General features: G+C 40.0%; 1 protein-coding gene across 8 annotated transcripts in view; it reads right to left on the reverse strand.

The window, feature by feature from the left end:
* The window catches only part of CPEB3 (cytoplasmic polyadenylation element binding protein 3), an 87,799-nt gene that overhangs the window by 19,250 nt on the left and 56,202 nt on the right, over nucleotides 1-12,347 (reverse strand). For 4 of the 8 annotated variants that reach the window (XM_018558710.1, XM_018558703.1, XM_018558706.1 and 1 more), the window contains 3 exons: nucleotides 9,777-9,800; nucleotides 4,853-5,020; nucleotides 2,775-2,864 (listed from right to left, as the gene is read on the reverse strand). In XM_018558710.1, the coding sequence (XP_018414212.1) occupies nucleotides 2,775-2,864; nucleotides 4,853-5,020; nucleotides 9,777-9,800 (282 nt within the window). The remainder of the gene's footprint in view (nucleotides 1-2,774; nucleotides 2,865-4,852; nucleotides 5,021-9,776; nucleotides 9,801-12,347) is intronic. The other 4 variants (XM_018558705.1, XM_018558711.1, XM_018558704.1 and 1 more) reach the window with 1 other exon arrangement.

Below are 12,347 nucleotides of genomic sequence, written 5' to 3' on the forward strand. Positions count from 1 at the left end.
GTTTTTCCCAAAATATACATATCTATTTTGTATGTAGATTTATATAACTGTCCATGTTCTTGGCACAACTTGACAATGATTAGCACCACCTATACCTGCGCCAATCTATTATTTCCAGTGGCTGGAAGTTGGAGAGGGGACTCTATCTGGCATAACTTAACTTTTAACTGCATTTTTTTGCCAGTCTGTCCACTTTTCACCATTCATTGTTTACAATGACCAAACCAGCCATGACATCGCCCATATTTCTATCTTGACAGGAACTCTTAAAGATCAATAATTCTTTTGCTATGTGTTAATGTAAAGGGGGGGGGGAAACAAAACAAAAATTTGCTTCTGTTAGCAATTACAAAAAAGGGCACAAAAAACTCTGTTCTGGTGTCTTGTTACATGCTGGAGAACTAGATCACCTAACAATGATATTGGAGGAGAGATCTGTGCACAATACCCCAGTCACTTACACCGCCATAAAGTCTCATTCTACTGGGTTTATGATGGATGGGAAACATCTAAGGTATTGGGAGAAGGCAAAATAATACTAAAAAAAAAGCCAGGGGAGGATTTACTGGGTGTAATATGGAGGTAAACATGCTCACTGCATAATGCAAGCTGTTGTAACAGTGATTAGACTTTGCTGATCCTCCCTCAGTGAAAGCCTTTCAAGGGGCAGTGCTCCAAGCCAGTAAGAATCCAATGCTCTACCCAGGGTTTAGCAGCCTAACAATAAACACGCTTGCAGGATTGGAGAGCAAAAGGATGCTTGTGTCGGTGTGTGCTGCTCTATCACTATTCAATCACTGGCCAAGGTGAGTCCTAGATCAGGCTGGACTGCTCAACTGCAGTTTAAACCTGCAGAAAAGGCTCAGAGGAACCGTGCTGTCAGGTTATGGATGCTTAGATTACAAGACAGGTCACATCTAAGTACTGATCTAAGAAATACCTTTCTAAAAATTTTAAAATGATCACCGTACTGATCAATATTCCGATCTTCTATTGCCAAACATCGATCACAAAATGTGTCAAAATTGACAAAACACATTTGCTGTCTGTAATTCTCTTATGAATTCACATTAGCCACCATTTCTCCAACAACAACTAACAGGCCTTCCCTTCATATATTATGACCAATATTGCATTTACTGCCACAGACTGCCAGAAGCCATTTTAAAAATTGTGAATCTTTTTTTTATATCAACGACAATGGCTAGTGACTGTAGACAAATCTAAGCACATAAATAGACTTCTATTCAGGGCAAAGTTCAGGTTCCCTCGAGCAGAAAAATCCAAGATTCTGGAGGAACTGTAGGCCCAGTAGCATGTTCACGCACCGCTCACAATGTTGGGGTGGTTGTGCGTCATTTTCATTCATGTAAAAAATGTGTATAGCTCTGTATTATTTTTAATCCATGTATACAAACAAAGCCCAACGTAAGCAGAACAGCTGCCACAACAAAAGTGTAGTGGCGGAAAATCTTTATAATGAATGACAAACGTCCTGGGTATTATTAAACGTTAACAGCTGCGCCATACAGCATTTGTCTGGTACCTTCCAGAGAGAAAGACAAGCCTACTGGCAGAGAATATGAAAGCAGTTTCCCTTATTAGAATTGGGACAGAAATAGAAGACAGGCTCACCGTTCACATGGCGGCTGCTGCTGCTGCAATATTTTTATCAACAGTGAAAGCAAATAGCAGAGTGGAGAGAGATGTTTATTGCTAAATGTCTATGGAAGCAATCTGTGGAATTCTACTGATAACTTATAAATGCAAGAAAGCACATTACACAGAGAATTCAACTATTTCCAGTCAGGAGGGAGATCTGCAAGTAAAACATGTACACAGATCAGCCATAATAGGTAAAGTGAATTGCAGTGCAGTGTGATGCTTTGGGCAATGTTCTGCTGTGAAACCTTAGGTCCTGCCATTCATGTGGATGTTACTTTAACATGTACCACCTACCTAAACATTGTTGCTGACCAAGTACACCCCTTCATGGAAACTGTATTCCTTGATGGCAGTGGCCTCTTTCAGCAGGATAATGTGACCTGCTGCACTGCACAAATGATTCAAGAATGGTTTGAGGAACACGAGTTTTAGGTGTTCACATGGCCTCTAAATTCTGCAGATCTCAATCCAATCAAGCATCTGTGGGATGTGCTGGAAAACAAGTCTGCTCCATGGAGGCCCCATCTCACAACTTACAGGAATTAAAGGATCTGCGAGGGATCACTGCTGGTTTTTCTCTGGGGGCTAGAAAACAGAAGATATGCTGACCCGATCCTGAGTTCTGCGGTGGTCAGCACTCACCCCCTCTGTGTCCTTACGTCTAATACAGGTGAATGGACCTGCATTAAACATGATGAGATAATAGGTCCTTAGACCACCAGAGCCCAGGGGAGACGAGGCTGCTGGGACCGGTCTAGCAGGTAGGCGGGATCGAAGATCATGTCAGTAGCTTCTTTTATCCAACCACTAGAACAAAACGAGCAGTTAACCCCTGCAGTGCTGGGGTAGCCCCATTGCAAGTGTTAACTTTAATTCATGGAGTTCATTTTTTAAAGTGAAAATTTGTGTGATAATCTTGGTGGATTATCTTTTACATATAAAATAACAGAGAAAGGGTGATTGAAAATTCAGCTTTTTCATAAAACCTTTCGTGAATTTAAAAAAAAAAATGAAAAAAAATAATCAAATAATGCGTGGTGAATAATAAATACCTCATGCTTTAGGTCTTACTGAATTACCTCCACAAACTAAACTCAAATATATATTACCTTTTGGTGGAAAGTAAGATTTACTTTCTGCTTTATGAGGCCAATCTACGACCAAAGGTCCGAACCTCCTGAAGCTTGCCGTGATTTCATCTGGAAACAGGAAAATCATTGATAAAAAGAGAAATAAAAATACAAAAAGAGGAACAATCTTCAAGACAGATTATTACTATAAACTCCAATCTAAACACAAACTGTATATTCTAATTTGACCATGATGGCACATTAGATTATGTGCCCCAAATGTGAGATCTGTAATGATATTTAAGAACCTCATGGAGGAGTGTGGGTGGGACGAAGAGGTGGGGTTGCCAGGTCTCATCTGTTTAATGTAGTGCAATGTGCAGTAACAAAATCAGATTCATCTGCCATATTTACCAACAGTACAGTAAACGTTCCCAGAGGTTCTGCATTTTTCACTGCCTTAGTAAAACACTGAAAAGAGTCAAAGCAGTCTGAAAACAGCCTCTTCTATGGTTTCTGATGTTCATAATGTTCACATCTCAAAACAGAACCAATTCAAAGTTTAGTCTCTGTAGCTGTGGGACTGCTAGGATGCAAATTGGTTTATCACCTAAACCAAACAACTATAATAACTTCCGGCACTGCTGGACGATCATGCTAAGCTTGAGGAACTCATTCTTTGTCTGTGCCGGCCCCACTATGACTAACACAAAGCACAGGAAGTACATTTCCTAAAGGTTCCTTTGAGACTGTTTGTTTCTTTTTTAGCTACATCATGCTGAGAAAGATGAGTAGACACTCAGACTATTTGTAAATTCGTCAGGAGTGTTACAACCTAAATAGCTATCTACACAGGTGTTTTTTTTTTTTTACAAAAAGGTGGTGTTCTTATGTTGTGCGTTTCCACCTCCTACTGTCCTGTTACTGTAATGGGCAGCCTTACTGACCAATAGTAAAGCTTAGAAGACTGGAAGTAGGTGGGATCAGAATCCTAACTTATTAAATAAGTGTATATTAGAGCAAATTGATATTCTGGGTACCTGGAAGAGCCGGTTATATGCTGGCCATGCTAGGCTAAGTAAACATAGAATTTCCAGTTTGCTTTCAGGCTGAAAAAATATGTAGAGAAGACCAGCCCAACTACATTGGAAAAGTCAAATTGAAAGGCAGAAAGTTGCAGAAATGCCAAATAATTTCTCATCAAACTTAATACAAGGTTTTTACATATGCTCTGGAATACAGCTAAAGATTACAGCTTATTACTTTTCTGAATCTTTTATATCCATGTAAATGGAAAAGTAGGTCATGGATTTTTTCAAGAGAAAAAATACTTTAGAAGCTGTGCGCACAAAACTGCAGGCAGAGGGATAAGAAATAGTCACAAGTACTGCCTGTAGACTCCCAGAAGTGATTTTTCCCCCATTACACACTTACCATGTCTTTTTTTTGCATAGGGACTCTGCGTTAAGTTGGGCATCTTGTTAGAAGAAGACAAAAAACTGCTCACTGTTCTCCAACAAGGAGAACAGTGAGCAGCACAGTAGTAATATCACTAAATCTCACTTTACATCTCAGAAGACTAGCAAGTCAGAGGCAGCAGTGCCTTAAATCTCATGCCGTAGATATACAGCTATGAGTCTGTAGGCACAGGAATGCCTAGGCACCCTCACACACAGGACCAAAATTGGCACATCTATTTTCCATAAGGAATTCCAGACAAAAAAGGTACATTTTTCAGGGTTGTGATAAAGCACAATAAACAAATGTAGATGTTCCTCATAACATTGCAAAGCCTCACTTTTGAGTTCAAGTCCACTTTTTAAATGCTCGATGGCTCCAGATTTCTATGGCAATGTATCCATCCTTTATTCAAGAATTCAAACTATTTTTTGGAGTCATTATTAAAAGCACAGCCCTTTAAATTCCCAAAAAATTAATAGTTTTAGAAGAGTTAGGTCTGACCAAACATGACAAGAATGGGTTACCCATAGACCATCCAGGTTGATGCATGCGGTCTTCAAATGTAAGAACAGCTCAGACAAGAGCAACAATATTTATTTTTCCTAGTATTGCACAACAAAATGGCTGGATTGGTTGGCAATTCAAAAACCAAGTACCTTCATCAATGTCAGGAGGCAGCCCTCCAACAAACACCTTCCGAGAGTAGCGTTCGATCCGTTCACCATTTTGACAGTGAGTTGGAGAACTCAGACCAGATGACAAGGATTGGTCTCCATGACCATCACTGAGGAAGCCATCTTCAAATGGGAAGAGTGAAGATCGACCTGGAAGCAAGAGAAACTAAGGTCAATGCTCCAATAACTATATAAGAATTACTGGTATAGCAACAGGTTTGTTTTGTTCAGAAAGTTGTTTCACTTCTCATTTTCAGTTAAAATAAAACTCATTTTTGTTTTTAATTCTGAGGAAAGTAAGCGTTTAGATCTACTTCCCATAATCACATGGCGCAAATTCCCAACAAATATAGTCATATATATTTGTACAACACTTGTATTTAAAGAAGTGATTATTACAATATAATTCCTTATTTACATATTTATAACCATATAAAACAAAAAAAATCAGAATAGAAAAATTGTGGTGAGAACATAGTAAAAGAAAAAAAAATCAAACTGGCAAACGCCAATTATGGATGACATGATTGATTAATCTGAAACGCAGGAAATTATTCAGTACATACTCCTCTATACTACACTTGAAAACATGGACATGACAGTGCTGCTGCATTGGATTCAGGACCCCTAGACAGACACAATCAAGTGCTTGGAGCAGGCCTATTACACATGCTTTAAGATGGCTTTGCAATTTGTACACTCAGATGTACTGGACGGAGTGACCCATGGACGGATCCATCGCATTGGTGTAAAGCAAAAGACAGGGTAATGCAGAAACCAAGGCATGCTTGCAGTGTTATAAAATGATCTACAGTGCTGTAATTTTTGATTAGCTGCCCTGCTGAAGTCAACCAAATAAGATTCTTTTAAAATGCAGTAGAGTATATTTGAAAAATGCATGTCAATGCGCATTAACTCAGTTAGTAATGCTGCATATGTACTCGTGTGAATAAACCCTCAGGAAACAGTTCTCGAGCTAACTGCCATTACTTCTGCTAACAACAACACTTAAGGGCCCATTCACACCGCACGGCTGCTTGGTATGTGCTGCCCAGCATAGTGCTGATCAGGACACATCACATTGTTTACTGTTTTTTTTAAATATTAATAAAAATGTCACGTTACATTTTATTAAGTTCTAAGGGTACAGCACGGTGCATTGCGGTTGTACTGCGCTGCACACAACACAAAAAAAAGTACTGCATGCTGTACTTTTTTCAGTGCACAGCACTGCAACATAGTGGTATGAACTTAACCTATCTGAAACAAGGCAAATTGCCTTGTCTTGCGGTTGTGCTGGAAAAAACGGCCAGTGCAGCTGCAATGCATCTGGTGTGAATGGGCCCTTAAAGTGCACTACGGAAGCCCTCCGACAGGCCGACTGTCCAAATTTGTGAAGAAAGCCCTGGCTCAGAGTGAAGTCCACCCACCTGTCCCACTATATATGAAAGCAAAATAACTGGCTGCTAGGGCAAATGTTAATCTTATTTAAACAAAATCGTATTTTGTTTGCAGAGTCCAGAATTACATATGTACAAGGAGCAACCATGCTTGTTCATTAGGCAGCCTCCTCTCTGCAATTCTTTATCTCTAAATGCAAGTCAACCATGATTATAATAATGCATTTGCCATGTTCATTTCAGCAATGCGTCAACGTATACCCTGCTGGATATAACTATATCCACTAGAGGGAGCCTATGGAAAAAAAAGACTTCTAAAACAGCTCATAAATGTGATTCAATATGTGAAAGACACTGCAATCATTGCTAAAATTATATACTCAACTAAACTACACTGTTAGTTGTAACTCTTGTTCATGAAACATTATTTCTCTATTATATGGGGTTTACAAACAACTGCTCTACTTTTTTACAGCTTTACTTGCAGCAGTCTACAGAACAGTTCTAATGCAGATCATGTAAACTTGCCCCACTGTCCACAAGGTCCATCATTTCAATGAAAATGGTTTGGTTTCTTTTTGTTTTAATGTGAAAGATCTACCAATATTGTAATATACAGTATTAAAAGAACTGCACTTTTTGTGTTTTGTTTTTTGGAGCAATAGTTAGACCTTGATCTGCCACACAAACTATAACTGGGTACCTTAGACCTCAGCAAAGCCTTTTCTACAGTACCCAGACTGCATTGGGGTGGTGGTATACTGCAAAAGTAACAGAGGGGGTCAGTGTCAGGCTGGCTATTTCTCACTATAAGCCGTACAAACAGACCCCCCCACCACCACCACCTCCCAACCCTCTAGTTTGCTGTCAAACTCTTATGAATGAAGCATCAGCATTGGGGCTTGTAAACACAGACTGCCAAGGAAAGACTTTGCTATAGTACACCCCTGCCCTCAATTTTGAACACAATGGTTGTCGTGTAAAAATAAAATCTTTGAAATGAGAAATCCATTCAAGTGGACCTAATGCCACAGAAGCACTAAGCTTTTTCCAGGCCCCCACACCCTGTTCAAATAAAAAGGTTTTATATACACACACAGGAAAGTTTCATACACTGACAGGAGGCATGTGTATACAAAGCCAATGATTGTTTTTTTAGGCCGAGCCACAGTCCTGTGATTTACCCTCTTGCTAGGAAACCCTGCTTTGTACACCCTTCTGAAACTAATTTCATTGCGTTACTATGGGCCTGACTTCCTTGACTTGGAGACTAACTGCCACCCGCCTACAAGCAGCCGGCCCAATGAAATAGTGGCCAATAAGGGTGGAAAGACGACTGGCAGGTTGGCAGGGTTCAGCTTTGACTGATAAGGGAAGTTAAGTGGTTAGTACCAAAGTAAAGTAGTTTCAGAGGAGCACACAAAGAGTTTTCTAGCCTAAAGCATGAATAGAAGGCACATATTCTGGAGTCCACTGTTAGGCTGGATGTTCATTCTATAAGTTTTTGGCCAGTGAGGATCACTCATGAGCCATCAGTGGCATAACGATAGCCATAGCAGCCCACGCAGCTCCAATGGGGCCTGTGGTAGGAGGAGTTCCCTTTACGGGGGCCGATTAAAAAAACTAAACTGAGAGGTTTCCAGTATAGAAGAGCTGAAGTCAGACCTCAGTATGGTCTAGTCACAGATCCCTCTATACAGTAAGAAGCATTTGCTTATCTATCTTAGCAGGGTGGATTTTTTTTGTTTTTTGCCCTCTGGACTTCTACGGACTGAAATTAACCCCATATGTCTAATGCAGCCACAAATCCCAAAGTTCTTCCTCTGCTAGGGCTGAGGTTTGTGATCCTACAAAAAAAAGTTTAATGAAGCCGGAGTTTTAAAAGGTTTGTATTGGGGATGAAGAGAGTAAGTGTGTGCAAGAGCATTATTCATTTTATTATAATATAAAATATAATTGTGGTTATTTTTATTTGTGCTACTAGGGATGCACCGATACTAGTATCAGTATCGCTGCCGATATAGAGTATTGCTCCGACACAGGCACTTCTGTTCAGAGGGAGATTTCATCTGACGGGTAGTGCCACAAGGGAACATGGAGCCAGCTTCCTGGACAATCAGGAAGCTACCGGCTGCCCGGGAAGCCACCTCCATGCTAACGGAAGTACCTGCATCGGTTTGCGGTATCGGCGAGTACCAAAAGATAAATATCGGTACTCTTACTTGGTACCGAGAAAAACAGTATCAGTGCATCCCTAAGTGTTTCTATAACTTTTACCCCAGCACGGATCCCGAGTAGTGTACAGACAATGCTGACAGCTCTCCTGCTTTTTGCCCTTGATACATACTTCATGTGAACATCAAACACACATTGTCACAACTAAAACTGCCTGCCGCTACAGAGAGTTAGCTGGGGGACCCCAATATGTAGTTTTATTCTATACATTAAACTCCCCATTATCCAGCATTCAAGCAACAGGCAAAAAAAGTAAAGCAGCAGCAGAAAGTAAACAATGGGGAGCAATATGAAATGGCCATTAGCAGTCTGGCTATTGCTCCCCCCACTGCTGCTTACATTGCTGTTGGCTGCGAGATCTAGCCGGCAGATGAATGGGGCTGCGAGGGTGGCACCATGGGGGGGCTGCTTAAGAGTTACTATTAACTCTCAAGCAACCAGAAACCACAGTTATTCAGCATTTACTGATCCGCATAGGCGCCGGATAACTGGGAGTTTACTGTATTATAGTGTTGTATCAATTCTAATACGGTAATTATAGTTCATGGTCTGCCCTTAGACAGAAGTTTTACTTTTTAAAAATGTAAAATAGCTGGCTAGGTTTACTCATACGTAAATTGTGCCACAAGAGATAAGAAGTGGGGGATCACAGAAATTTGTTTTGAAACAAGTTTAATGTTATGAGCAAAATAATAAATCAAAAAAAAAAAAAAATCACAAAGACAGGATTTAATTTTATTTTCTAAAATCAACACTAAAACAAGCAAGTGGTTTAAAGCCAAAAGTTAGAGGATCACTGGTAAAATGTGTAAATTAAAAGGGTCTTAAAATCTAAAACACACGCTGACTCACATTAAGGAGCTATTGACCACATTCACATATACATATGTTAAGGTGCCATTAACTGAAGGAAAATGTCATTTCCCATTGCATTAACGTTTCTCTTTTATGTTGTCAACTATTTCAGACTAGGGAAAGGCTGACTGCAGTGCGCTCTGACTAGATAACTGGACAGAACGTCAGCCATGCTTATGTAAAGGAGTATAAAATATGCAAGTATAACTCATAACTCTTTTATAAGCAAACGTGCGTTTTAGATTTACCGGTCCTTTCATTCTCATAAAATTCAAACAACTAAAACAATTTTTATAAATTAAAAAAAAAAATTATTATTAGGAGGTCATTTATAGCAACACCCAAAAATAGCTTGATTTATTTCTGACCTAAAAATTTAGCAAGCAAAACACCCAAAAAAGTCTCAATGTATTTACCTCGTCTGCGACCATAGCTCCTGGCTGCATGAAAACAGAGAAATAGTTGGAAAAATTAAAAAACATACATAGACACATAATAATGTTCCGGATTTGCATATCTTTTTGCTTAAGGTTCTGACTACAGAAGAGATCTTTGCAAAGCTACAGTTACAATGAGTCATACTACGACTTTCAATAAGCTAGCTAAGGATCTTAAAGCAAACCTGTGGGTTAGATATGCTTGCTAAACCAGCCAAGGGATCATAGTGTAAGCACATTCAGGTGCTGCATGCACACTTTGCTCATTTGCAAAGTGCCTGAACACCCCCAAAAAACCTGGAGGGTCATGCAAACAGTGAGCAAGTCTCTCATGGACCAATCTTCAGCCATTTTCTGGTCAAATCAATCGACCAGGAAGATCCCCCCCTACCCCCTTTACACATTGTGGCCAACAGGGGAGAAGAGAAAATGGGCTTGGGTGGTCCACAATTCAATCATTAGAGCTCTGGTCTATGTTTGAATAAAACATCCTACCTAGCATTTTGGGGGTGCCAAAGCCACAAGTGTGCAGGAACCTGTATGTGCTTGCAGTTAATATCCGGTTGTCAGTTTAGTAGAGTGCAGGTAAAGGGGAGAACTAAGGCAGCTGTCCAAGACCCCAAAAGGCCAAACAGTCACATCTTTTGTTCGGTTTCTCAATGCTTATTAATCAAGGCCCTGAAATGGAGGTTTGAATGTTTCTTTAAAAGTTCTGCTTGTAACTTTATCAGGGCTCTTGAAATATTTCATCTTTCTCCCAGCAGCCTATTCTGAACGGATGTGTAGGAATTTCTACAAGTGTGGTCCCCAGCTGCCATTTTGGATAGGTCCATGAACTAATTTTATGTAAGCTGAAGTATACAATTAGATTATTAGAGGCTAGCACAGTTGTTTTATAAATGGCATTATATACATACAGATCCCCTGTATACTAAAACCAATTACTATTCTTCTAAATATCAAAAGGCTGGACTTCTACATTTACTGATGCCAACAGAGTGAAAACATATTTAGTTTTAATGAGATCGCTCAAACTACGCCGTGAGGTTACCTAAAAATGGTAGACTCTATACAGGCACAAATAAAATTAGGGTTAAAGTCTAGGATCAGTTTCCTAAAGTAAACCTTAAGATGCCCCAAACACATACTGTTAAGTAACTCTTTACTGCAAAAAATATGTCCAAAGTGGCTTTATACTTGCGGTATAGAGCAAACATGATCGCAGCACACCAATGTTAAATGTTTCAAAGCACTATTCAAGCTAGGCTGGACAGGGCCCATGCCTCGATCTCTAACGAATCCTGTAAGAGTAAATCATCCTTTGCACAAGATAAAAGATGACTCTAGTAAGAGTCAGTGGGAAGCATCAGATGTGAAGGGACTGCAGAGTTTCCACTCATTAAGCATTCTGCAGAATGTTAGACTTGGCCTTGGCCTGAAGCTATATTTTTCTGTAATTATTATTATTATACAGGGTTTATAAAGCGCCAAAAGTTTGGGCAGTGCTTTACAATATAAGGAAGACATTACAAACACAATACAATTCAAGACAAGATGGCAAGGAGGGCCCTGCCTGTGACAGCTTACAATCTAAAAGGGAGGGGGAAGTGATACATGAGGAGGTAGCTGTGTGGGGATGAATTGTTTGCGAATGTGATGGCTGAGCGGTAAGGTTGAGGCGGGATAGGCTTCCCTGAAGAAAGGAGTCTTTAGGGAATGCCTAAAGGCAGTCAAGGTGGGCGACAGACGGACAGGTTGGGGTAAAGAGTTCCAGAGGATGGGAGAGACTCTAGAGAAGTCCTGAAGGCGAGCATGGGAGGAGTTGACAAGGAAGCTGGAAAGCAGGAGGTCTTGGGATGAGCGGAGCCGACGGTTAGGGTGATACTTTGAGACCAGGTTTAAGATATAGTCGGGGCAGAGTTGTGGATGGCTTTGTAAGTGATTGTTAATATTTTGTATTTTATCTTTTTGGGCGAGTGGAAGCCAGTGCAGGGATTAATACCACACTGAAAATAACACATTGAAAAAGAATAAAATGTTAAATTCCAAATCAGAATCTATATTTTTTCTGGTTTTAGTTACTTCACACATCTATATTTGAAAAATTGATAAAATAGGACAATTTACCAGTAAGTTAAAGAAGTAGTTATCAATGATGACTTCAAATCTATCTCAACATGTTTGAGCATTTGAATGAGACAGTATACAGTATAGGAGGGTTCTTATAAGGGTGAACTCTACTTTTCAGTATGCATACAAGAGGACTATGCAGAAGATCAAATATCAGAGTAATTGTAATGTAGTAATAAAGCCTGACCCTGTAAACAAGGAGGATAGAGGAAATCTATATTGTACCCAAGTCCTCAAGTGAGCAGATTCACATTGTACCTGGGTCCAGAAGTGAGCAGATTGTATTTGTACCTGGGTCCAGAAGTGATTATGGTTTTAAAGACAGACACTAGCTCTATGTGTCTTCATAATGTATGCCAATTACCAGGGCCGGATTTACTCTTCCTGCTGCCCCAAGGCCAGGTTCTGCAATGCGCCCCC

The sequence above is a fragment of the Nanorana parkeri genome, unplaced genomic scaffold (assembly GCF_000935625.1).
Source record: "Nanorana parkeri isolate BGI_ZX_2015 unplaced genomic scaffold, ASM93562v1 scaffold353, whole genome shotgun sequence".
NCBI lineage: Eukaryota > Metazoa > Chordata > Amphibia > Anura > Dicroglossidae > Nanorana > Nanorana parkeri.